At 33.9% G+C, this 25164-nt stretch overlaps 3 protein-coding genes across 5 annotated transcripts in view; 2 read left to right on the forward strand and 1 right to left on the reverse strand.

The window, feature by feature from the left end:
- Positions 1-6375, forward strand: LOC144844190 (delta(24)-sterol reductase-like). Of its 2 annotated transcripts, none has more exons than XM_078700947.1 (9): positions 1-234; positions 642-905; positions 1518-1779; positions 2582-2700; positions 3192-3461; positions 4035-4175; positions 4601-4798; positions 4995-5173; positions 5687-6375. In XM_078700947.1, the coding sequence occupies exons 2-9, from the start codon at positions 666-668 to the stop codon at positions 5838-5840; spliced, it is 1563 nt and encodes a 520-aa protein (XP_078557073.1). In that variant the 5' UTR covers positions 1-234; positions 642-665; the 3' UTR covers positions 5841-6375. The 2 variants fall into 2 exon arrangements, with proteins under 2 accessions (XP_078557073.1, XP_078557074.1); XM_078700948.1 differs by having other exon boundaries at positions 216-303.
- A 657-nt stretch (positions 6376-7032) lies between these two features.
- LOC144844613 (uncharacterized) lies at positions 7033-11439 on the forward strand. The gene is made up of 3 exons (XM_078701597.1): positions 7033-7183; positions 9918-10077; positions 10380-11439. The coding sequence occupies exons 1-3, from the start codon at positions 7102-7104 to the stop codon at positions 11173-11175; spliced, it is 1038 nt and encodes a 345-aa protein (XP_078557723.1). The 5' UTR covers positions 7033-7101; the 3' UTR covers positions 11176-11439.
- Positions 11440-12760: 1321 nt separating this feature from the next.
- Positions 12761-25164, reverse strand: part of LOC144845947 (serine/threonine-protein kinase PLK2-like) — a 33182-nt gene continuing 20778 nt past the window's right edge. Inside the window, exons 4-14 of one of the 2 annotated variants that reach the window (XM_078703471.1) lie at positions 22745-22861; positions 21554-21771; positions 20520-20615; positions 19676-20078; positions 19100-19199; positions 18429-18518; positions 17396-17564; positions 16734-16863; positions 16214-16258; positions 14598-14747; positions 12761-14456 (exon numbers count right to left, since the gene is read on the reverse strand). In XM_078703471.1, coding sequence (XP_078559597.1) covers positions 14250-14456; positions 14598-14747; positions 16214-16258; positions 16734-16863; positions 17396-17564; positions 18429-18518; positions 19100-19199; positions 19676-20078; positions 20520-20615; positions 21554-21771; positions 22745-22861 — 1725 coding nt within the window. In that variant the 3' untranslated portion in view covers positions 12761-14249. The remainder of the gene's footprint in view (positions 14457-14597; positions 14748-16213; positions 16259-16733; positions 16864-17395; positions 17565-18428; positions 18519-19099; positions 19200-19675; positions 20079-20519; positions 20616-21553; positions 21772-22744; positions 22862-25164) is intronic. The other variant, XM_078703472.1, reaches the window with a different exon arrangement.

The following is a 25164-nucleotide window of genomic DNA, read 5'->3' on the forward strand; positions in this document are numbered from 1 at the left end:
AATTCATGTGGACATAACTGTCACCAATATCAAAGAACCGTGCATGAACTATTGTGCAAGAAATTATTTTGCACATTTGGTTCTAAAAAGTATGCATAATATAATTTCAAGTATCCAAATTCAATATTGATACGATGAAATTAGCAGGTTAATATAATATGCTTAGTTGGTACTAGAAAAGACTAGCACCTGACTGGACAGAAATATCGCCGTTCGAAGATTTGAACAGGTTCTGTGAGTATTTCCTAATCTTTCATAGGGCAAATTGTAGTTGTGGCAGGCAGGATCGTCTATATATTATTGGTAAATATGTATATATTACTTACTAAACCCTAGAAAACTCCTAGGCCTTTGGACAACATCATAAATATTTGGAATGCTCCAGGGTTTAGTAATCTCAGTCAGGCAGGTCATTGCAGTAGACCATGTGGATAGCTGACCTAGGCCTAGCCAATATCAATATCTCTTTCTTTACCTAATTACTAATTAAATGTCCTAGATTGCTAATTTATTAAACAATAAATATTTTCTATCCCAAAATTTTGCATATTTAGTTAAAAGTGAAACAGAATCTACTTATTGTTATTTCATGCTCACTTTTGTAAATTTTGATTTTTGTTCATGCAACCTGTTTTTTAAAGCACTGATATACACACATTGGACAAATGGTGGAAACCATGCTTCTAGAAATTTTCGGTACAGTAATTATTCTTGGCGTAATATGGGTGAATGTAAAAGGATTGGAACATGTGCTAATCCACCAACGATGGATCTTTGTCTGCCTCTTCCTCCTACCAATGTCTGTCATCTTTGATGCTTTTTACTTTGCTCGTAATTGGTTAATCTTCAAAATAAACAGCGCACCTAAAATGCATTTACAGAAGGTTAAGAAAGTTCAAAATCAGGTATCGGAGTACGAAAATTTATAATTCATTTTTTTATCATACCAGTACGCCTATTATTTGTATGTCTATTTTCAAATGGCCTATTCAACAGAAAAAAAAATATTTGATGATTTTACAATAAGATCTACAGAATAGTTAGTTAAAAAATGTTTCCCAAATATTGGCATTATATTTTGCTGGTATTGGTATTATATTGATTGGATATCAAATGTATTACTTAACTTAACTTAAAGGTTAAGAAAGTTAAAAATCAGGTATCGGAGTACGAAAATTGATAATTAATTTTTATATCATACCAGTACTATTTGTATGTCTATTTTCAAATGGCCTATTCAACAGAAAAACAATCTTTGATGATTTTACAATAATAGATCTACAGAATAGTTATTTTTAATGTTTCCCAAATTTTGGCATTTATATTTTGCTGGTATTGGTATTATTATATTGATTGGATATCAAATGTATTACTTTACTTTTACTTTGATAGGTTTCTGTACATTTGTTTTGCTAAACCTCTCTATTAATAATTCGAAAATCATGCAGTCAGAAAGATAAAATTTATTACAATAAAAATATGTAATTCATTTTGCATTCAATACAAACTGTTTTCAGGTAAAAGAATGGAAAGATGGAGGGCGCCAGATTAAAATGTGCACTGCTCGCCCTGGTTGGCAGACGGTCAGTCCTCGTGTTGGACGTTACAAAAATACTCACTTTAACATACATATCAACTTAATGGACATATTGGAAGTGGACACAAATAGGCGAGTTGTAACAGTTGAACCACTGGTCACTATGGGTCAGATTTCAGCCACTTTAAATCCTCTTGGATGGACGTTGCCAGTGTTGCCAGAGTTGGATGATCTCACTGTTGGTAGGCCTATGGTAATTTTCTCGTTTTAAAAACCCTGCAGTCTTAATCCATCACGCACGTTTAGGCTAAGTTACCAGCCGTAGGATGCTCCTACATTTTTTTTTAAATATGAAAAAATATGCAAAAACATAAGTGATCACTATTTGTCACAAATTTAGCACTATGAGTAAAAATTGATTATTATTTTAAAGGAAATGTATTTAAAATTAATTTTATTAAACTGTATTATGTTATGATTGTTTGTGTACCTGGTATCCTGCCAAACACTTTATCTAGTTTTAAAACAGCAAGTTGTCAGGGAGCATAAAGGACCCTGGACCCTAGCCCATCTATCCCCCAAATTGTGGAGTCTGTCACCATGCAGTTAAGCATTCCTGCCATTTACTCGCCCACCCAAACATAAAATAATATAAGTTGAAGCAAAGCTACCACCAGTCATCTCTGCAATTATGGTAAGGAATAATAAAGACGAAACCTAAGCTAATGCTAACAGCCGTGGTGCCCATCTCCATTTCTTTAGTGTTTGGGCCAGACTCCACTAAGTGTGTATGTTTGTGGGTGGTACGCCACTCCTCCGACACAAACAAGTCTGATTTACCTTCCCAGTACTTTTTACATACCGGTACCCATTTCTATCACCTGGGTGAGGAGGAATAATGTGGATAATGAATCTTGCTCAAGGACTCAACACTGCAGTGACCGGGCCGGGGCTTGAACCGGTAACCTCTTGATTGTCCAATGCTCTAACTACTGCACCACAGTATGGTAAAATACTACAGTATAACTGTACTTTCTCCTGTAGGTGGACTTATAATGGGTGTAGGTATTGAATCATCATCTCATAAGCATGGGCTATTTCAGCATACCTGCCTGGCGTATGAAATCATCCTTGCAGATGGAAGTGTTGTTAATTGCTCTAAGGTGAGTCAGTAGCAGATCCAGGGGGTTGCACCTTTGACAGCTAAAATAAAATTATAAACTACTTTTTGATATATTTTGACACACTATTAATATTTTATGTTAGGGCTCCCCAGAAAAATCTGCCTCTGTGATACCATATAATATGCTAGCCATAATTCCATTTATGGTCAATGCATCTCATATTTGGTAAGTGTATTCCATGATCATTTTTATTCATTTCTTTATTATTCATAAAAAAAACAATACATGTACATAGTCTGAGAAGGCAAGAAATGACCACAGTTTCAGCTAAAACTTTGTCCCTTCAGGCTGGTCACTCCGTAATCATTACATGGTATTAGAACACAATGATTAGAGATTCTCCATCCTGTATCGTGCACTATCAAATATAAAAATGATTCCTTATCGAGAAATATAAAATGAATGCAAGTGTTTTGTAGCACAATACAGCAAGACCTCAATTTTAAGATATGTTTTACTCAATCTCACAGGATGAGAATTCAGACCTGTTTTATTCCATTCCATGGTCCCATGGCACGCTGGGCTTTCTTGTGGCTGCAGAAATCCAGATAGTTCCTGCGAAGCGCTACGTAAAGATTGAGTACCAACCAGCTCATAATCTCAAAGAGATTGTTGACGTGTTTACTAGAGAGACAATGCTAGATGATGGGAATGCTTTTGTAGAGGGCCTGCTTTTCTCGGAGCAACAAGCAGTTATCATGACAGCTAATATGACAAACAATGTTGAGGACGATGGGAAGGTAACTTATAGAGTTCTGCGTTGTGACGTCACAACGATAGATGGCGCTGCATGGTTGCTAGCACAACCAAAAATGAGTTCAATGCTACTATGTTGATAAACTATATAGATCTGTATTTCTATCAAATTATGTATCTTAGCTTGATTTTTTTAACTTAAACTGTAGTTGGAGAATAAGTAGATTATTAAAAACAAATATTTAGTGATATTTAGAAATTTTAGTTTGTTTTTCATATTGAAAATTATTAAGTTTTAAAATGACTACTTCAATAAGCCTATTCCAAACCATTGGTGACCTTGGAGTCACTCAGACAGGTTGAAAGTTTTCTAGCTACGAACGGCGCCACCTACCATTGTGACGTCAGCAACGCAGAACTCTATGTAAAATTGTTAAATTAGATAGTAATAAGGTAGAAAATTGTAGGAATATTCAGCTATACAACATTTTAAAAACTGTTTTCACCAAGATCAGTGTTAGAATGACTGACACACATCTGAATGTAAATATAACTCTCTTTTGAATGCAATAATATAATAAAGATTTAAATCTTACTTATACTTAATTTGCTTTTAGGTGAATGAAATTGGACAATTCTGGAAGCCATGGTTTTTCAAACATGTTGAGAAATATTTGGAGACTGGCCCAGGTGTAGAGTATATACCATTACGGCATTATTATCACAGACACACTAAGAGTATATTTTGGGAACTTCAGGTAAGATTATAAGGCAAATAAATAAACAAATAAGTTTCACGCTCCCTCCTTTTTTTTGGATTTGCATGACTTTTTATTATTTTTTTTTTTTTTTTTAAATAAATAAAATTTAGCATAAGTTTTTTTTTAAATGGTCGTATTCAGTAAACAAGTGAAAGAGTTATCTTTTTTTTTTTACATGAGTGTGTGAACGTAATAATTAGGCCATTAAAATTCAAGATTGTGTGTTGATCAATGCTAGCATTATTTTTGCCACCAAAGAAAATATGACGTTCTTATTTATTTACCTAGTTCATACAACCTTTAACAGAGTCAGGTCACCTAAATCCATTATGCTACTATTTTATAGGTCAGTTATCCAGAGAATTTCCAACATATTTTTTTATTATTATTTTGCATATTATTATCATATTTTTCTTCTGTAGGATATAATACCCTTTGGAAACAACCCAATCTTCCGATACCTATTTGGTTGGATGGTTCCCCCTAAGATATCACTAATGAAACTCACACAATCTGAAACGATGAGAGCCCTCTATGAAAAAAAACATGTGATTCAAGATATGTTAGTACCATTGAATGTTATGAAAGAGGCTTTGAAAACATTTGACAAAGAAGTGAATGTAAGTCATTGCATTCTTGTTTTATCTATATGTAGGTTGTAGAGAGACTAATAGGGGCGTTTTCGTTCGGGGAAGGTGGACGATTAATACGGTTTTTAACAGACCGTAACAGCTCATGTTACATGGACGAAATACATGTACTGAAATACATACTGAAATATGTGCAGAAATAATATTCTTATGTGTCTATTCTTAGTTGTATCCACTATGGATGTGTCCAATGCTTCTACCAAGTCTTCCAGGAATGGTACATCCAGATGGTGTTGAGGATCAGATGTACCTGGATATCGGAGCCTATGGAACACCTCACAGAGAAGGGTTCCACTATAAGGACACCACTCGTAGACTTGAACAATTTGTTCGCAATGTCAAAGGGTAAGAAATGTTGCTAGATTTAACTAATTTTGATGAACATAAACTTTGTCTTAGTTCTTTATTGTGGTACCAGTAGTACAACCATTTGTCTTATAAATTTAAAAAAGGGAACCAACCTCGAAAGCCCTCTCTAATGATTTGATTAGGTGTTTTTAGTTCACCATTTTGAACTTTGCTAACTTAAGACTTAGTCTGGCTAACACAAAACCTTCCCAAACGTACACGCCAATCTCGCGTGTATAGTGTCTGCGGAGGCTAACATCGGCGCTTTGTGTTTAAACGCATTTAACAGGATGGAAGACACTTCATACAACCGTCGTGCTCAATGATAGATGCGAAAGCTCACTAATAATTCTCTCCATTATCAAACACCTGAACCTAACGCTCTGAATATATATTTGACACACTAAGATATAAACAAATGCATCGACATTGTTCTGACAAGCAATCACAGCTTAAATGCACTTTAAAACGTATCCGAAAATCTAGCATTCATATGTTTACGTATTACAGGTTTCAAATGCTGTATGCAGATACATACATGACAGCTGAGGAGTTCAAGGAGATGTTTGATCACGCTCTTTACGACAAGTTGCGATCGCAGCTGAAATGCAATGAAGCATTTCCAGATGTCTATAGCAAAGTTTGTAAAGCAGCAAGATTATAAAATAACATTTGTGATTGAAACATGCTGACACGAAGTATGGTACAGTAGTACTATCTATCGGTGTATGAAGCTTAAAGTCCATCATCCCTGGAAAACTTGGCCGTTAATCAGTATTAGAATCTGGCCTTCATGGGCTGTAGTTGTCCTGGAAAATTTGCAGGGTACAGACTGCTACTTTGTGTATAGTGTAGTGACAGATATAAACAAAGGATTTTAGCTTAAAAAATGAAATGTTAACTGGTGAAATTCGGTTTTCATGAAAGGCTGACTAGATTTAAACATGTTTTTATTCTCTGGCGCCTGTTGCATGCTTCATCCGAGTGCTTACAAACTTCGTAAACACAGCCTATATGACTTTTTGAATTTAACTTTGTCATCATGGTTGGTTGGTTTGCAGCATGCATAGACTGTTAGGTGCTATAATAATTAATGGTATTATTGTATTACATAGAGTATTTAATGATTGACAGCTAATAAAGGAGTGTTACCATCACAATGAAGTTATTGTTTAGCTATCTACCATAGCCATGGAGGAATTTGTTATGATAAAGTTAGTAATATTTAATAAACCATTCCTCCATGGTATATAGCGTAGCATGTCATGATGTAAAGCCATATTTTTTAAATTTTTATTAACCAAAATATTTATAGATTAGAAAAGTTTCATTAGAGGATATATAAATGAAAAATAAATATAAATAAAAACCCCTTTTTGTGAGGGGTAGGCCTACAGAGATAACTTTGAACGGTGCTCAACCGTGTTTTACCGAGTGAATCTCTTTTTTTGGAGATATCTTGTTAGCAGATGACTCTGTGTAATTTATGTGGTTTCAGTTTTCTCGACACCAACAACATTGATAATTATTATTTAAAAACCCGATGGTTTGAGAAATAATTTGGGTAACAGTTTTTATTTAAACTGTAGACAACTCACAAAGTATAAGTAAAAGAGACAGTAATGCATTGTTACGAAATATAACAATTTCTAAGAGTTGGTGTATAACAATCTAGGGTCCAATAGTTCTAAGTAAAACAAGGGTGTGAATTCGTAAAACAACCACGGAAGCGTAGTTAAAAACAATTTTCCAACCCTTCCTTCCTGGTTTGCAGAACAGTATAGGTACTGTAAGCAAGAATATTCAATTTCTAATTTTAAGGCTCCACCCATTGCTCTGAAACGACGAACTCGAGTGTATATAAACTGTTGACAGAATAGAATATATCATTTGTACTTCTGATTCTCTGAAGAAGACACATCTACATGGCCTTCAGCAAGATGACTCTCCACTCATATGTAGTTTTGATTCTCTGTGTAACATGTACTCTGCACACCTCTAGAGCTGGTAAGTTGCAGCATAGTTAAGAATAAGTTAACCACTATAATTATAGGGTATCATTCTTGACCATCATCTTACTTTTATTCCGCACGTTGATAAGTTGTGCAACAAATTAAGTTCCTCTATCTCCATCCTCGCCCGAACTCGAAAATTTGTCCACCAAGCTACATCTCTTATGTTATACAATGCTCTTGTCTTACCTCATATTGACTATTGTTGTTCTCTCTGGGGCTCACGAGCACCACTCGTTACTAAAGTCCAGAAACTTCAAAATAGAGCTAAAAGAGTTATTTTGAAAGTTCACCCTCATACCCCATCCCACCTTATTGGTAACACCATTTCTATCTCATCCGTTTCTCAACGTTATCAGTTTCAACTTGGTTGTCTCGCCTATCGGGCTTCCATCAATACCGTTCCGGATTACATCAGTCGCATGTCAACCAGGACTCAGCCCGGAGGTCGACCTACTACCAGATCCATCTCTAATTGTAATTATATTATTCCTCGACCTTCTTTAGAGATTTTTAAACAATGTTTCAGTTATAAAACGCCTATGTATAATATGATTCCTAAAATCATTCGACAATCTGGAAATGTTATTTCCTTTAAACGTGAACTTAAAAAATTTATTTCCAGTTAATATTGTTCGTACTATGTATATACATATTTTTTATCTGTCAACGATTTTAACTTCTATATGAATTTTATATAATCATTGTAAATTTATAAGCCTTTAATATATTGTGTCATTTGAATATTTAATATTTTATGTGTTGTACTGTATGTATGTTTTATCGAGGGCCCTGAATGATCAGTTCTATTTGGAATCAGGTGTTTCTGAGTCATCTGCATGGAGGCGCTCAGCTGTTTTTCCTTGAGTCTGAAGTGCTCGGCGAGTTCAGCGTCGGTGCTGCGCTGGATTGCCTCGGCCGTTATGTCTATCGCGCCTCCGTACATGTTTCCGCTGTACTGCCTCGAGCTCGTTTTCATTCCGAGTGCTGGAACGTCCGAAGAAGCGGTGCATCTGTCCAGAACCTCAGCCGGTGCGACTTTTGTTGTTATGCTGAACGTGGGTAAACCTCCGTAGAAAACGAAAGGGATGAGCCACATGGTGTGGTCGTTCTCGTCCTCCGACATTGTCGATTCCAAGAGAATTTTCGTCTTCAGTCGCACGTCTTTAGCTACGCACACGTCTCGATCAGTCAAAGACGCTCCTCTGTCAGAGAAACCCACGTAGTCTGGGTGACCGCTCAAGGCACGTAGCTCCGCCATCGGATAGTGATCGTGCTCCATCAGGGCCCTTAGATCCAACGGAGCGAATCCGGTATATGCGCCGATCGTGTAGGCCTACGGTGTATCCATGACCTGTTCCTTTTTTTTCTTTTTTTTCGGAATAAGTACAGAAATTGTAGGACAAAACACAAATACTACCCACTGCTGGTGGTTGTTGGTTTGATGGTTGTTGGATGGGGTCTTTTCTTGTTAAAATTTTTTTTAGTTTTCATTTTCCACCCCACTTTTTCCGTAGCGCGACATCTGCTCTGCGCTTTCGGCCAACGTAGGATATCGCACGCATATCATCTGCCCGTCGAGTATGGTTGTCGAACCGGTGTTGAGGTACATGCAGTTCGGGGATTGCGTGACCACCGACAACAGTTTGTTAGAGGGCCAGTCGCTCAACTCGGTGCCGGCGACGCCGAGCACCACGTATCTTCTCATGCTGCTGTCTTCTATCAAACGTTCTCTCTCTGCATCGCTGACGTTTGCACACATAGGCGTGTTCATGCCGTTGGGTCCCGGTATGAATCCGACTCGACCGTTGTTTGAATTGTACCGACCGAGCATCACCTGTCCCGGTTTGATAAGCGAGTTGTCGGATGGAGGGTATAGTTTGCCGCGCAAGTCGTTGTTGCATCCGCCGAAGTTCGTGTGAAGGTAACACGGATCGACTGCGTACGCTCGGATCGATCCGTCTTAACGCTTCCCATCACGGTGATTTTTTTTATTCTTCTTCTTCTTTTGATCAAATTAATTTCTTGTATATTATATATTATTTAAGACACTAATAATTCTGACCGTTTTCCCTTCAATTTTATTCAGTTTTTTTTTTTTTTTTTTTACTCACAACCCGGGCTACTACCAGTACAGGTCAAATAAAAGATTTTGGGTCATTTTCTTGAAAAAGTTCTCATTAGACTGAATAGAAACATATACCTTCAGATTAATTTGAGCCCATAAAGTTTTTCCAACTGTTAGTTTACGGAGTTATATGATATGTAGGTCAAAGGTAAAAAATGCCAAAAATCATACTTCCGGCCATTTTTGAACAAACTTTTCCATTAGAACGAATATTAACATGCATCTCCCAAATAATTTGACACTAAAATTATTTCATTTAATCTAAGCGTTGCAAAGATATGACCATTTTGTTTGCAATGGGTCAAAACATTCAAATTGGGATCTGGACTAGTGTATAAAAATGCAAAAAGCACGTTAAACATCATCTGATACCGTAATTCCCGAGGGAAGGCGCTTTTCTAAATCGAAAGTAGCCCTACCTCTAAAACCTAAAATAAAGTTAGGCTACTGTAAAATGTGTTTGAAGAGTGGACGGGCGAGTGATTGGCCGGTAACTTGAATAAGTGCACAGGTAAACATTAAACAATCTTGATAAAAACTAAAAATGAAATGAATGTGTGTGTAATTTCAATATCTTCTTTGATTTTTGTCACATTAAAAGATACTGTTGATGTATTCGTGGGTTCGGCGTGGAAACTAACTATGGGACTTTGTATTGGATCGGATTACCAGGTATTTGCTGGGGATTTTAATGGAGATGGCCGTCAAGACGTGCTCTGTCACAACACCAAAACTGGCTCCAAAGAGATATATTACTCACGGTAAAAAACAAACACCGTCCAAATACATTTCAAACAACAAATAATAAATGTGGATCTACTGAGCACATAATGCGTAAATCCTTTATGCGCTTCGCATTTAAAATAACAAGTTTTCAGTAATAAAAAAAAAATAGATTAATCGATATTAAAAATACCTTACAAAATCGTATATACCCAAACCAGATTTAACACAAAATGAATGTGTGATTTACTCGATAAAGCATTAATCTTGGAAATGTATAGGCCTAGCAGCGCTGATATCACATTATTTTGTTAAATGTAAGAACTATTCTTTTTTAAAGGAGCGATGGATCTTTGATTGCAGAGCGTGCATGGAAAAAAAATATGGAATGGTGCTACCACAACGGGGCTCAACTTTTTGTAGGTGATTTCAACGGTGACGGTCGCACAGATATGCTGTGTCATGATAGTAAGGGTTACAAGTGGGTTTCTCTAGCTCAGCCTGGAGGTGTGTTCTTGGGTACATCTTGGAGGAGAAATATAGGTTGGTGTTTAGATGATGGTGATGTTCTTGTCGCCGACTTCAACGCAGACGGCCGAGACGATATGCTGTGTCAGCGCAACCGTGACGGCTACAAATGGATATCATATGCCAACCAAGACGGCAGCTTTTCAGGTACTGATTGGTATCTAGGAATGGGTTGGTGTACGGGCACAAACGGCCACCTTTTCACGGGAGATTTTAACGGAGATCGTAGAGCTGACCTTCTCTGCCATGACCATAATAACGGGTATAAGTGGGTAGCATTAGCAACAACGAGCGGTACATTTACTGCAACATCATGGGAAGGAAATTTGGGATGGTGCTACCACCGTGGCGCAGAGATCTTCATCGGCGATTTCAATAAAGATAAACGTGACGATATGATTTGCACTGATGGCGCTGGTAAAAAATGGATAGCCTACTCTGGAGTAGATGGTTCCTTTACTGGAACAGATTGGGAGCGAGAGATGAACTGGTGTATGTCTGGTAATAAGTTCTTAATTGCCGATGTGAATGGAGATGGTGGAGATGATATGGTGTGTCATACCCCATCCAACGGCTATAAATACATAGCATTTAATCAAATTCCATAAAAATAGATTGATATTTGTAATTATATACTAATTCAGTATTTTGTAATTTGTTGAATAAAATTAATTGTAGCAGTTCTAACAACTTTTTTTTAATAGGCCTATTTGAATGTTAATCTTTGATAACATGTTTTCTGCTTTTAGTGGAAAGGTTTATACCTTATTATTGCTTAATCTTCTCATACGATTTTCTATTTCTATTTTGATATTGTAATTGTTTTTATCAAATAAATGAATGAATTAAAGAATAGATATTTAGAAACTTTTGTATGTGTTAAGATAATGAATCTTCGCATTATTATACTGTTCGTCCGCCGTGTGATGACACGCAAAATCGCATTTGTGTGTAACTAAGGCAATCTAACAACAGGACTGAAAAATAAAGACAAAAATATCATAAATTGTGGTGAAAAGAATTTAAAAAATTAAGTACTATACCTATTAAACCTTCATGACACATCGGACTTTTAAAAGTACCAAAATAAAATAATGAAACGTATGGTGCCAGAGAATTCGATACAAAACTATTATGAATTTGTCGCAGCCAATCATAGAATCAAAGGACTTTTACGAGTTCCTATCTTGATAAGGCAAGCTCGTCGTCCTGTTGTTAGATTGCCTTTGTCATCATATTTCAGAGTAAAAACATAAAAATATCTACAAACGTAAATAAATAAGAGCGACAATGCGTCCGTTCAGTATAAATATTTTTAAAACTTTTCAGATTGTTTTAAATAAACTTTTTCATCAACTGTGCAGTGCATTGAGGTTTTAATGTAATGCGCTCTGTAAAATAAATAAATAAAATTATTATTATAATAAAATCATCACATTCGATACGAAGGTTGACCCGCCGTCTAGTACGATTCTTTGCTAAGCGGTGTAAGGTGACGGGACGTTTTGACGAACACCACTTCGCCGAAAGACAACTGGTACACAGACTATTCGCCGACCGGACGTTTCACCGACCGAACATTTCCCCTACCGGTCATTTCATCGACAGAACATTCCACTGTAACTGGTCGCAAAAATGTACATTTACGTTGGTCATTGATCATTGTACTAACATGTACGGTTCTCCTTTATGGTCTAATCATTTTTAAAAAGATATCAACCGACTTAAAGTTTGTTATAATGATGCTTTCCGGATGTTGTTGGAACAAACCAGATTTGTTAGTGCGAACAATTTGTTTGTGGAAAACAATATTCCATCATTTTATGAATATTTGAGGATTTCGACTTTCCGATTTCTTACAAGAATAATGAAAAGCGAAAACAGAATGTTAATTTGTATATATAAATATTTGTTAATGGATTCAAACATGTACTACAAATGGAGAGAGGCATTATATACCAATAGATAAAAGTTTTGGTCCTCTCTCCTTCATCTTTTTTTTGTGTAATGTATTATACCATATGGACAATTGTCTGAAATAAAAGTTGAATTGAATTGGGCCTCTCAATTTCAACGTTCCGCCGGCCTTCTGAACGGTTCTACGTAGATACTCAAACTATGTATCACTTTTGGAAGAAAAATCACCTGGAAAAAAATACACAAATACAAATGTAAATAAAAATGCGACACACATTTGATATTGCAGTAAATTTTAATAGATAACCAAAAGTATTTTTAACTTTTTGGTCCTCCTTTCATATCAGTGGTGAACAATTTGTACAGAACTTTCACAAAAGATTTTTTTCTAAACAAGAAAGATAAGACAATTATTGGGTTTATATAGACAATAAGATTACTCATAATTATAATGGTACTATCAAATGAGGATTCTGGTATTAGATACATACGGTAAGTAGTGTACCCAATATACTGGTTGTAATGAGCTCCAGGAAAGATATTAAGGGTACTCTAAGGTATAGGATGGGAAACTATATCACAAAAACAAATATTCACACACTTTTTAACACAGTATATATTTTATACATAATTGTTTAAACAAACATATTTTTTACACTTGCATTTCTATGAAAATTTATTTCAAACATTTGTTGTTCTTTAGGTTCATTTTACTGTTTCATCATATTATTTTTGTTCATCTTCCATGATTGCTTGGTTTGATTATAATTACTATTTACTGGTATCTAAAAATACCACAATGTGATGATATAAGGAAGACATTTATGAATGTCCATGCTCAATACTATTATCGGGAGAATTTTAAAGAATAGGGAGTGTGTTTATACAAAACGTCCTTTAGCAGTGTCAGTTTTAAAGCCAGTTACAAATATAATATACAAAATATACAAAAATTGAAATGCAACTTAATAAATACAAATTAATAAACACAAACAAAAAAAAGTAACATATTCCACAATTTGTTAAGCTATATAATAAACAAAATAATATATAGCTTCATTCAATAAATTCTTGATAATTCATTTAAACTTTCGTAATAATACTGTGAAATGAAATGCCCATATTTGGCAATTTAAATGTATAATAGCACGGCACACACTTTTAATGGCATATAGTTATTTTCCTGAGGTAAGATTGAGGGCGCTATAGTAGAGTACATGACTATATTTTAGCAACAAAAGAGCCATATTTTTTTCATTGTAGGACTACATTTTTCTGAAATTTTGTCAATTATTTTTGTTATTGTTTACACCAGAGACGATGAAAAACATTTGTTTTCTGCATTTTTCGTAGAATGCAAATAATTTCTTCCCTTCTGGATATCAGCCCCTGGCTGCTATAGCAACAAAGGTGGATTTGACCAATCACAAACATGTATTACAACCACTGAAAATTTGATGATTTCAGGCCGAGTAGTTTGACCAGGGAGGTATAAAAATACCTCCCTGGTTTGACCCTCTAGTTGGTTCTTCAAATCTTGTAATTCATTATTAAATATTATTAAGAATGATCACATTTCCCAAACAAATTAATTCTACACTTTATCTTCTTCATTTTATACTGGTCTAATATTAATATATTAAATTAATATGCAAATTAATATGCAAATTGTATGCAAATTATTCAGAACGAAAAAGGGAAGTGTGGGCAGCATTAAAACATCAGTTTTTGCACAATTTATTTCGTCTTATCTCCTACAAGAGAGTCACTCCTCTTCGGAAGTTGCTGACAATTTATCGAGTACCTCTCGCATATAGACAAGACGGGAAGAAAGTTCAGCACTACATCCGTGGTGCGCAACGTGTAGTAGACGGTAAGTACTTGATATACGATCTTGGTTGATGTATGTTAACAGATGATCACTGTTGTTATAGCTGAGGATTACTTTAGTATGATCCTCAAAAAAATTTAGCTGTAGAATAAAGTTATTTTAATTATAAATTATTATATAGCGATAATGAGATTAATTAAAGTACAATAAGATATTTATTTAAAAAGAGACAGTATTTTTTAAATAGAAAATAATAAATAAATTCATTTTTGCTTGCCATACCTGGAATGTTCCATTGCTAAGATACATTGCTATTGCCTTATCAGTCCTATACCATTTCACCAAATAAGGTTGTAATGTCGGAGTTGGACTTGGCGATGGTGCTTTACGTTTAGGAATAGGTGACATAGCGTCCCATACCAAATCTCCTCCCTGGATAAAATAAAAAAAAGGAAATATTGTCAACTTTTTAATTGAATACAAATTCAATACAGTAATCATTACCAACCACTGACCAGCTACACCAACAGTAGCATCTTCTTTAGCACAACCACTACAGAGAGCTTTCGATGTGATTGCCGACGACCTAGAAACAACTTCAGTCATTTCAATTCATTGTGAGCATGCAAGGAATTTGAGACGTGCTTCCTCGTTCTATTCTTCCACACAGTTTTGTTTTTTTTTTAGTTCCAGGAGGCGATATAAAAAAGACATCAATGCGTAGGTCCTAAGTCGTCACAAATCAACAGTTCCCAAATATCACCAGTACCACTACCATATACCCCGCGACCACCACACGGTATATTGTATGACCAATACCACTAGCGTACCTAATACTATATTAAATTGGTACATACTAATGATATTCCTCATATATTATAATCAAAATTTCATTCATATCATTACTATAAAGCATATTCATAAATAATTTCTACGTAACAAACATATACAATATTTATTACAAAGCTAGTTTCTATCTAATATTCCTTATAGCATCGTAATACTGAACTAATAAATATTGATTACTAAAAATCACATTAAACTAGCATGCAATAAAGCCTGTAATAGATGTGATAAAACACAATACTCAGAAAGTATGAAACCATTATAATAAAAAATGTTTTAGACCATTAAATATATGGCGAATGTGAATATGACAAATGAGATCGATTTACTGTACTGACATGTGTAAAACCACCACCAACTATAAAACCAACCCCGAGATCCATGATACAAATAAGCAAAATACATGTATAGTTATTGAAATTGTTGTTAGCCTAATAACAGTCAACTCCCCCCAATACCAGAGACCGTGAAATGCCTAATATGTCAGTAACTAATACAGTATCCTGAATGTGTTTTTAATGTTAAAAAATAAAGAATTTGAGACCTTATATATGAGAAAATGTATATGTATCATATCGCAAGAAGATTTATATAACACCATTCTGTGCCCAGTTCTACCACACATCCTGAGGCGGCAACATCAATGCATTTGATGATGTGATGGAAATGACCCCAAAAGGCTGTGGCAGGGCCTTATATAGTGCGGAGGCAAGGAGAGCACACCATAACATCTTTTGTGAGGGTCCCTAATGATTAGCTTCGGCTGGATGGACCACCCTCGTAAAATATTGTTGAAATAAAAAATAAATAAAAATAAAGTTTTCTGCTAATGTGTGTGAATTTTTATAAAATAAATATGATGGTGTTATGCATAAATATATATTTTAATGAAATAAGAACAAAATTGAAAGCAAAATTAAAGCAATTGTCTCAATTTTGCCATAAGTGAACAAGTGAATACCATGCATAATACACATAAGCAATAATAAAGAAACAAGCATTTCATGCAATACACATATGAACATGCAACCCCCAACAAAAATGGTATAGACCTTTGCATCCTGTGGTGTCATTACTGTAATGCCAGTCTCTGGACCCTTCCATGATGCAAAAAGGGGTGAATGGAAACGAATACAAATTAATACTTGCTTGGTTAGTTATATGATTCAAATAATGTGTAGGGTTTTGTTTCATTTAAATAATACAATTAATTATCATTCAGGGTGCTATTCATTCATTATTTTGCAAACATTATGGCAAAGAAAATATGTATCATGATTTTTCAAAAAGTATGCACGAGATACAAGCCAAAAACTTTGTAAAAGGATTAAGCAAATTCATTAAGAAAAACTATAGTCTTTTAAAGTAACTTCAAAGGTTATGCAAGTTATCAAATCAATAATTTCATGTTAATTGTATAATAAATATTTTGTTATACACGCCAACCCCCTCCCACACTCTCTTTCTATCCCAACACTGTACAGCAGATCAAAATGTAAAACTTAACCATTTGTTAATGCTGCAAGGTCCGCTACGTTCACTAATTAATTCGTTATTAATTTTAAGCCTTACCTTTACTAGGTGTTCGTCCATGTATGTGGAAAAGTAGTCGAGTAACGTGACTTTCTTGGATAGGCGTGGAGGAATAGCTGACATCTTGAACGTGTGTACTCTGTGATCATTTGATAAATATTGCACTGAACTAAAAACAAAGAAAAGAGCTTTACTTAACCTAAGCACTATTTAATCAAAGTCAGTAAGATGTTTTGCCCTACTCTGACATTATTTATTATTAAGAACACTTTATGAAACAAGAAGCAGTGACTGTTAGTGGCGGTAATTATCGCTGTTGGTTTCGATTGAATAAAATAAAAAAATAAATAAATAAATAAATAAGGACATGATGACGCATATTACTACCATATTTGGGCACATCACACTTTTTTTGTAAAACTAGTTTGATAGTATAGATAAAGCTTTAGCTCTGTCCACACTATCAAACTAGTTTGACAAAAAAAGTGTGATGTGCCCAAATATGGTAGTGATATGAAATTGTGCTAGTTTGATAGTGTAGACAGAGCTTTAGATTTGTGTCCAAGGCGGATGTAGTGGGTACATGCACTAACACGGTAATACATTTAAATTAATATGACCAAGAAAGCAAAGCAAATAATTAGCTTCAAATAAATAGTTAAGGTTCTAAACATGATATTTTCAAAGTTAACTGTACTTACATGCGATCAGGATGAAAACATATTCTTGACTTATCATTGAATATAACGCCAACACTTTTATCTGAAAGTTGGTGGCCGAAGCCATACTTGTTTGAGTAGTCAACCCATTTTGGCACCCATAGCACCTCATCACCAATAGCCTTATACCTAGGTGTGTGCAAGTACTCTTCTGTTTCATCAAAATAAAAAAGTAAAGTTAAATCTATGATCATGATCAGAGTTACCTATGTAGCTTGCCTTTTGATTGGTTAATTTTGTATCATTTCATTTATTTCGACAATACAGTTAAACATAACAAACCCGTGACGGTGACAGGATTAAACAAAGCAAACTGAATTTCTCCGCCGTCACAGGTGGCAAAAAGTCAATTAGCATCATTAGTTATGTAAATATAAATATACAAAGATATGCAATAAAAAGATAAAAAATATATAAATATAATATCATGTTCCACAATTAGTTCTACTTAACGGAAAGTTATATTTAATGGCGATGCTAAATGGTTCTATTGTAGATTCAGCTTTTTATAATAATTTTGAAAATTTTGAAAGACTGGTGGCTCGGGAAAAAACATCAAGCTATAACTGTTCTAATCTGCGTTAATAATGAGTGACTTTCTGGATGGCAGAAGACTATATTAAATATAAGTTACAACAGTAGGTGCGTTATAAAACAAATAATGCACGTTTGTATTCGTTAAAAGATATACTATTTCTACTCGGCTCTATCTCATTAAATAGAACAACTATTCAACTCATAAATATTCATTTAAATTTTAATTAGTAGAACTGTAATATGTATGGACACATGAATACAGAGTTTTTTTATTTTTCTATGTGAATTTCAAACAAATTTTAAGAAAGCACTATTATAAACTCCAGTGAACTTTTAAATTGAAACTCATGAAAAGACGTCATCAATACAGACATTTCAATTATGTAATAGTTGAAGTTTCAGAATCAATTTCAGTATAGTAGATTGATTAAATTTTTTAAGTAGGGTATCTTCTCAGATTTCCCTGTAAAAGACTAACCAGTTGGCATATGGCGTAGACAAGTCCGAAGCATCTCACTAACTTCAACAATAGAAATGGAGTAGTTTATCTCGGGAACAGGTGAACTACCTAAAATCATAAATGAGGACAGCATTGAATACTATAGCAATTAAAATATAACTAATTAACCATAAGTTAAAAACTAATTAGTTGCATTTCAAATACAGTAGAACCTCTATTAGGGGACACTTTCAGGACCAAACAAAGTGTTCCTTTAACAGGGGTGTCCTGAACATTTTTAATTTTTGAAGTCGCCAAGGATTACCAATAGTAAACTAATCACTGTCCTATCAGATCAGATGGGTGGTACCGCTTGATACAGGGGCTATTTTGTGAACCAGTTCACCAGGGTAACCCCTACTCGTCTCGAATGATAAACTGGGTGCTTTAAAGTGCACACGGGTTATAACGGTGTACACTGGACCTACGGTTTATAGTCCTTATCCGAGAAGAGTTGTTCCAACACCCAAAATAGGTGTTGGCTGTAGTGTTAAAACATATTCCCGTTTGTTTTTGCGAAAGTGTCCCTCTTAACAGAAGTTTCCTAGAGGGTTCTGCTGTTATAGGACAATAATGGTGTGGTTTATAGTGGTGAGGATGACTGTTGATCTTTGGTGATTGATTTGAAGATAAGGAGGGTAGAGTCTCACTAGATTTTTCACGGACTGCATCCATGCTGACAGACCTGTTTGTAGGAATTGTTACGTGAAGTTTGGGACGTAACCTTGGAGTAGTGCTGGTACCAGACACCTACAAAGACAGATGTATGTTAGTTTGGTAAAATAGTCATCAAGATGTGACTAAAAAATATTAACTTTATTGTTATATTATAATCGCCTTGAGCACTTTGTGAATATGTGTGCTTTATAAATCTTATCTTATCTTATTTTATTTAATGGTGTCTTTCAGATGAGGGATATAAAACCCATAAAATCAATTGTACACTTTATCTTTTATCTAATCAAACATTGAATAGTCAATCTTTCAACTCATGAAAATATTCTCCCCATTCAACTTGGGAGAAACAAAATTATTGGTATACTATTGGCAGGGAAACATTTTTCATGATTACTCTTTTCAAAGTTGTAATTTTAAAATCATTGGTGGAATGACAATAACAGCTTGGTGAAAGGGAGTCTCTGGAACTATTAACATTTCATAGCAAATGTAAATCATATGATTATCATCACATAACCAGATGCACCCAACACGCAAACTATCCTTACCAGGTGGCTATTTTTTTCTCGCGCTGCCCTCATTTCAGTCATGGCAGCTTCCATATTGTCATGTTTCATTGTACTTTCTCGTCGCAATCTACAAAACTCGTTGCGCACAATTTCACCGGAACTATCACTCATCAGAACCTTGGTGGTAGGAAAATGAGGCGCGGTCGAAAAAACTGTTGGTGACAGCACCTCAGGTGTGTATCCACTCACAAAGAAGTCGTGAAGAAGAATTTCTTCTAATGATGGTCGGTCTTCAGGTTCAGAGGTCAGCAGTAAAGCGATGATATCCTTGGAGTCATATGAAAGCGTATCAGGGAATGTGTACTTATTGTGTTTGATCCTTGTGTATGTTTCTTTCAGACTGGTAGTTTCAAACGGCGGCCTACCTACAAGCATCGTGTAACTGAAAAGATAATGTATGCATTGTAAATAAATTAAAAGTAAAAACTCTTTTCGATCTCACTAGGTCCAAATGGTATGGACTATAAAGCTCTGTCTACACTATCAAACTAGTTTGACAAAAAAAGTATGATGTGCCCAAATATGGTAGTGATATGACATCATCATGTCCACATATGGGCACATCACATTTTTTTGTCACATAAAGTTTGATAGTGTAGACAGAGCTTAATGCTCACCAAATGTCTACATCTATTAATTATTTTCAAGTTCAGAGATGTATTTTTGTTCAAATTTCTACCACTAATACATACAGATTGATAGATCACAGTTTCATTTGTCTTCCAAGAAAATTAATAGCTTGTACAACTACAGGCCTAGAGAACATTTACACATAGAAACACTTGTACTATTTAACTGACATAAAGGTTCCTTGTAAACTTACAACACACAGCCTAATGCCCAGACATCTGCCTCAAAACTGTGACCTATCTTTCCCAGTACCTCAGGAGCTATATAGTTTGGTGTTCCACACATCGTCCTATATAAACAAAAAATTAGATTGGTGTGAATAATAAATATATTTTAAATGTGGTTTAAATATGGATGAATTTATTTAATTATTTACAATATCTATGACATCAATCACCATAGAGATTGCGTAATAATATTTTAATTATTTATTGCTGTGTGACACTCATACCTTGTGTTAGAAAATATGAAAAATGAACAATATTGTGAAAAATTAACATATTTAGCTAAAATATGAAGCAGTATCATACTATATATTAAGGCAGATATAACAATTTGATACTAAATGATAAATGTATTTAATCATTACTTTATATGTACAGTATAATTATGAAGTATATATTAAGAAATTGGTCTTGATGACGGTTGTGTGTTGAGGACAGGGTTCATGTAATGTCAGAGGTCCCAACTTGGGTAAGTCCATTCGCAGGAGATTTTGTCGTGAACCACATTCAATTCGCCAAACTGTGTTTACAGTATTATTGTTAAGGCAGTGCATACAAATAAAAATACAATAATAGACCACGAAGCCTTAATGAATAGACATTGTTTCAACATCCTGCCTCACTTTTGTCTGGTTATTGACTATTGTTGACCTGGGCTGAGCCTGGGCTTAGGTGGTGCATAATCAATTTGGCCAAAAATATGAGGAAATTTGAAAATGCGGTGGAAAAATCAAAATGCGGTAGAAAACGTCGAGATAGCGGTAGCGCGGTAGATGGGTACTAAAAGCGGTAGACTACCGCGAGTAGCGGTAGACTTGGGACCCCTGTAATGTACCATTATCTGATAGGGGTGTTTTATACAATTTTATATATTCTAGTTGTAGCTCTCTTCTCGGCCTTGGTCTTGAGAATAACAGTATAGCAGGTTAAAGTAATAGTTTTGTTAGCCGTCTATGCCTGTCTGTAAATAGATAGAAGCATCCTTAAAAGTAAATTTACATACCGTTTTCTATCACCGTTAAATTCTAATTTTGCAGCCAGGCCAAAATCTCCTATTTTTACTTCCATATTATCCGTCAAAAACATGTTTCCTAACTTAAGATCACGGTGAATAACACTACAACTGTGCATATAGCGTAGGCCTTCAATAACTTGCTTCATAAAATATCGCACCTCTGACTCGGTTAATGTTTTACGCAGCTTTAACATGTGCAGTAGAGACTGTAAGAAAAAATAATTGTGAAAAAGAAACAATGTATAAAAGAAATTATATAACTGATTTCATAAAACAAATACCAATAGATGCACTGATTATGTTTAAATAACATAGTATAAAACTAACTCCAAATAACGAGAGGAAAGCCATGATTCAACGTCTTTATTTGATCATCATCAGGAATGATAATTGTCTGACTTGGGAATTGTTTATTTCTGATGATGATCAAATAAAGATTGAAACGGCTTGCTTTTCGTTATTTTGAGTCAGTTTTATACTATGCAATTATCAACATATTTTCCATAATGTATAAGCTTGTATTGTAATGCAAATTATTAATAAAAACAATTTTTATTTATCACCAATAATAAACCATACCTAGTTTCACATTGAACTACTACTACATCAAAACAGATAGAGAAATACAGTAGTTTGCAATGAAATATTTCAACCGTGCATAATGTATTATTTTTCAATGGGCACAGTCGATGTTTATTGGTTCTTATAAGGTACATGGTCGAACACAGTTAACTGTGCTGACTGTACTCTATAAAACCTTGAAATATAAGTAAAATTTCAAGTCAATGCGATACCAGTAGTGTAGTAGTTGGTTTCAATTCTGGAATTAAATTGGATGTGCGATTTAAAGATGTATTGTCCCCCTGAAAAAATAATTCTTACAAAAATTTTTGTTGAATATTCCATTTTAATGTAACATAATAAAGCAAAAAAGCAAAAAATGGTCAAATTGGCTGCCAGCCAATGGATTTTTGGTTGAATTTTACCATTTATTTTGTCATTTTATAAGTGAAAACATAATTTTTTTCGATTTTTTTTCTATTGAAGTGATTAACTAGATTAAAACTACAATATAACATATTCAAAGTCTGATTTAATTATTCTTCATTTTTCATGTTTTTGGGGGACAATACATCTTTACCATAAAAACGGATTCATTTGCAATCATAAGTACTGTACCTTTTTATTGCATAGTTCCAGAATGACATAAACATTTTCATCGTCTTCGAAGTGTTTATGAAAACCGACAACATTCCGATGGTCAAGTTGTGAGTGGATATGAATTTCACGTTGCATCTGAAAACAAATATATTGATAATATAATTGTATTATCTAAGTATTAATATATTATTTCTGTGTGGTGTTTGGCAATATTTACACTTATTGCCAATAAAAATATATATACCTGGTATTTTTGTTGTATTTCTTGAGTACCAAATAAAACAAACAAACACATGTAACAGAAACTATTGTACGGTTTACAAATACAATATTCACTTGGGATAACAAAATCTTTAAAAAAAATTCAACTAATTCAATTAATTTTGTTTATTTATTCGGCTAGCAACACATCACAACATATGCAAAATACATGGCTGTGTGAAGCTCTGTCTACACTATCAAACATTATGTTACAAAAAAAAGTGATGTGCCCATATATGGACATGATGATGTCATATCACTACTATATTTGGGCATATCACTACCATATTTGGGCACATCACATTTTTTTTTGTCAAACTAGTTTGATAGTGTAGACAGAGCTTTACTCAAAATGTCAATCTCTTTATTGCTACTCATGCCATTATGCCAATATCTGATTTAAAAATTTAATAAATGCTTATAATAATAATAACAATACAATAGAACCAAGTGGATTATTAATAGAATTTATACAATAAACAGTATTAGACGCGTATAAGCAGATTAGAATTGACTCGTTAACCGTCAAACTGGCTGTCGAATTGGAATATGTAAATAAGAATGCCATCTTTACGGCGCCATCTAATCGGAGCAATTACAAAGGTGTAAATATGTTGATAATCCGACTGGAAAAAGCTCTATTCCCTTGGGAAGTGTAGATTGTGATGAGAAGACTGTGTTGGATGGACAACTTACATGTGATGGACATCACAAAAATGTTCAGCAGCCTGTGTTCATTGAATTTCTCAATGTCAAGAAAATTCTAATAAACTGCACATGATTGAGGGAGAAAGATGTTAAAATATGTATTGTTATTTCCCAAAATATGAAAAATAAATATAATAAAAATAGTCCATTTTGTATTTTAAATTTACTATTATATTTGTTATTGTTTATTATTATTTGTATTTTAAAAAATTCAAAGGACAAAAAATATTTATATTTATTCATAAAATGGGCTGTCTGGTTGACCTTTTTTCTCTAAATTACAGTTTTATCAGGTAAAAACTGTTGTTTTTCTCTGATTTTTTGTCTAAGTGAAAAATTACTTTGTGACACTAAAATGGCTTATTGGATATCTTTTCTACATTTCACTACCATGAAAAACATTTTAAAATGGCTTTTTTATGACTTAATTTGTATGCAATAAAAAAATCTAAATTTATAGTACTGTATGATGGATAAAATGACACTAATAATAATAATCCTATTTCAATTAATGTGTAAAAAACGGACATTAAAAGTAACATGATTCAAATGAGATGTTTTTAAGATGTTATTGACATTCAAACAGCCTGAGGCATTGGAACTTTAAATATTGTATGACAACAAATGCGATAGACCTAGATGTGCAAGTCATTTAGTGAAGGAAAAGTGACAAAGAAATACTGGTAATACTTTACACATTGCATAATAAACTTGATATGCTAATGACAGAACGACAATAGTGACTACTTCCTGAAAATGTAATTCAACTTAAGAATAGTAACTTGCTTATCTTTAAATATATATTATCCCCATATAATAATAATGAATATGCCATTTTAATGTCACATATTTATAGTTATTCACTTTGACCAAAAACTGGATCGAAAAAAAAAATTATTTACCTGAAAAACATTTAAAGAAAAATTTGTCTGTCAGACAATGGTTTTTGGTTGAAATTAAACATTTCTTTTGTCTTTTTATACGGTGAAATAACCATTTTTGGGGGGGTTTTTTTTTACAGAAGTGAATAATTTTATTTGAATAAATGTCTGTGAAATATGCATGTACAGTATAATTAATTTTAACATATTCTAAAATCAAAATCTAAAATTACCATAACCTAAATAATACATAGATTAGGATACATAAAATATTAGGCGTTTGATATGTTCAAAATGTAAGAATAAATTTCTGTAAAGCTGTATAATTTATTATTATTTTACATAAAATTTTAGCATATTTTAAAATCTATAATTACCATGTAGCCTAAATAATAAAAACACAATATAAATATATAGGTTTTTTTTATGAGAAGTTGAACATACAGTAACTGTCCTAAAACAGTCGGAAAGCCGCGTTGGTAACGCATCACTGATTTCATTCATTGTGAGGGCGCGCTTCGTGGAAAATGTTGGAATTTTTGCTATTTTAGTACACTTAGAAAATGGTATAATTTTGATATTAAATGA

Source organism: Antedon bifida, chromosome 6 (genome assembly GCF_963402885.1).
Source record: "Antedon bifida chromosome 6, ecAntBifi1.1, whole genome shotgun sequence".
Classification (NCBI taxonomy): domain Eukaryota; kingdom Metazoa; phylum Echinodermata; class Crinoidea; order Comatulida; family Antedonidae; genus Antedon; species Antedon bifida.

Bases quoted from the DNA above. Each gene is read 5' to 3' on its own strand.
- LOC144844190 (XM_078700947.1), top strand. From the start codon at position 666: ATGGTGGAAACCATGCTTCTAGAAATTTTCGGTACAGTAATTATTCTT. The intron at 906-1,517 runs GTATCGGAGTAC...AACTGTTTTCAG, and splicing joins TTAAGAAAGTTCAAAATCAG to GTAAAAGAATGGAAAGATGG. The intron at 1,780-2,581 runs GTAGGCCTATGG...TTTCTCCTGTAG, and splicing joins GTTGGATGATCTCACTGTTG to GTGGACTTATAATGGGTGTA.
- LOC144844613 (XM_078701597.1), top strand. From the start codon at position 7,102: ATGGCCTTCAGCAAGATGACTCTCCACTCATATGTAGTTTTGATTCTC. The intron at 7,184-9,917 runs GTAAGTTGCAGC...TCACATTAAAAG, and splicing joins TCTGCACACCTCTAGAGCTG to ATACTGTTGATGTATTCGTG. The intron at 10,078-10,379 runs GTAAAAAACAAA...TCTTTTTTAAAG, and splicing joins AAAGAGATATATTACTCACG to GAGCGATGGATCTTTGATTG.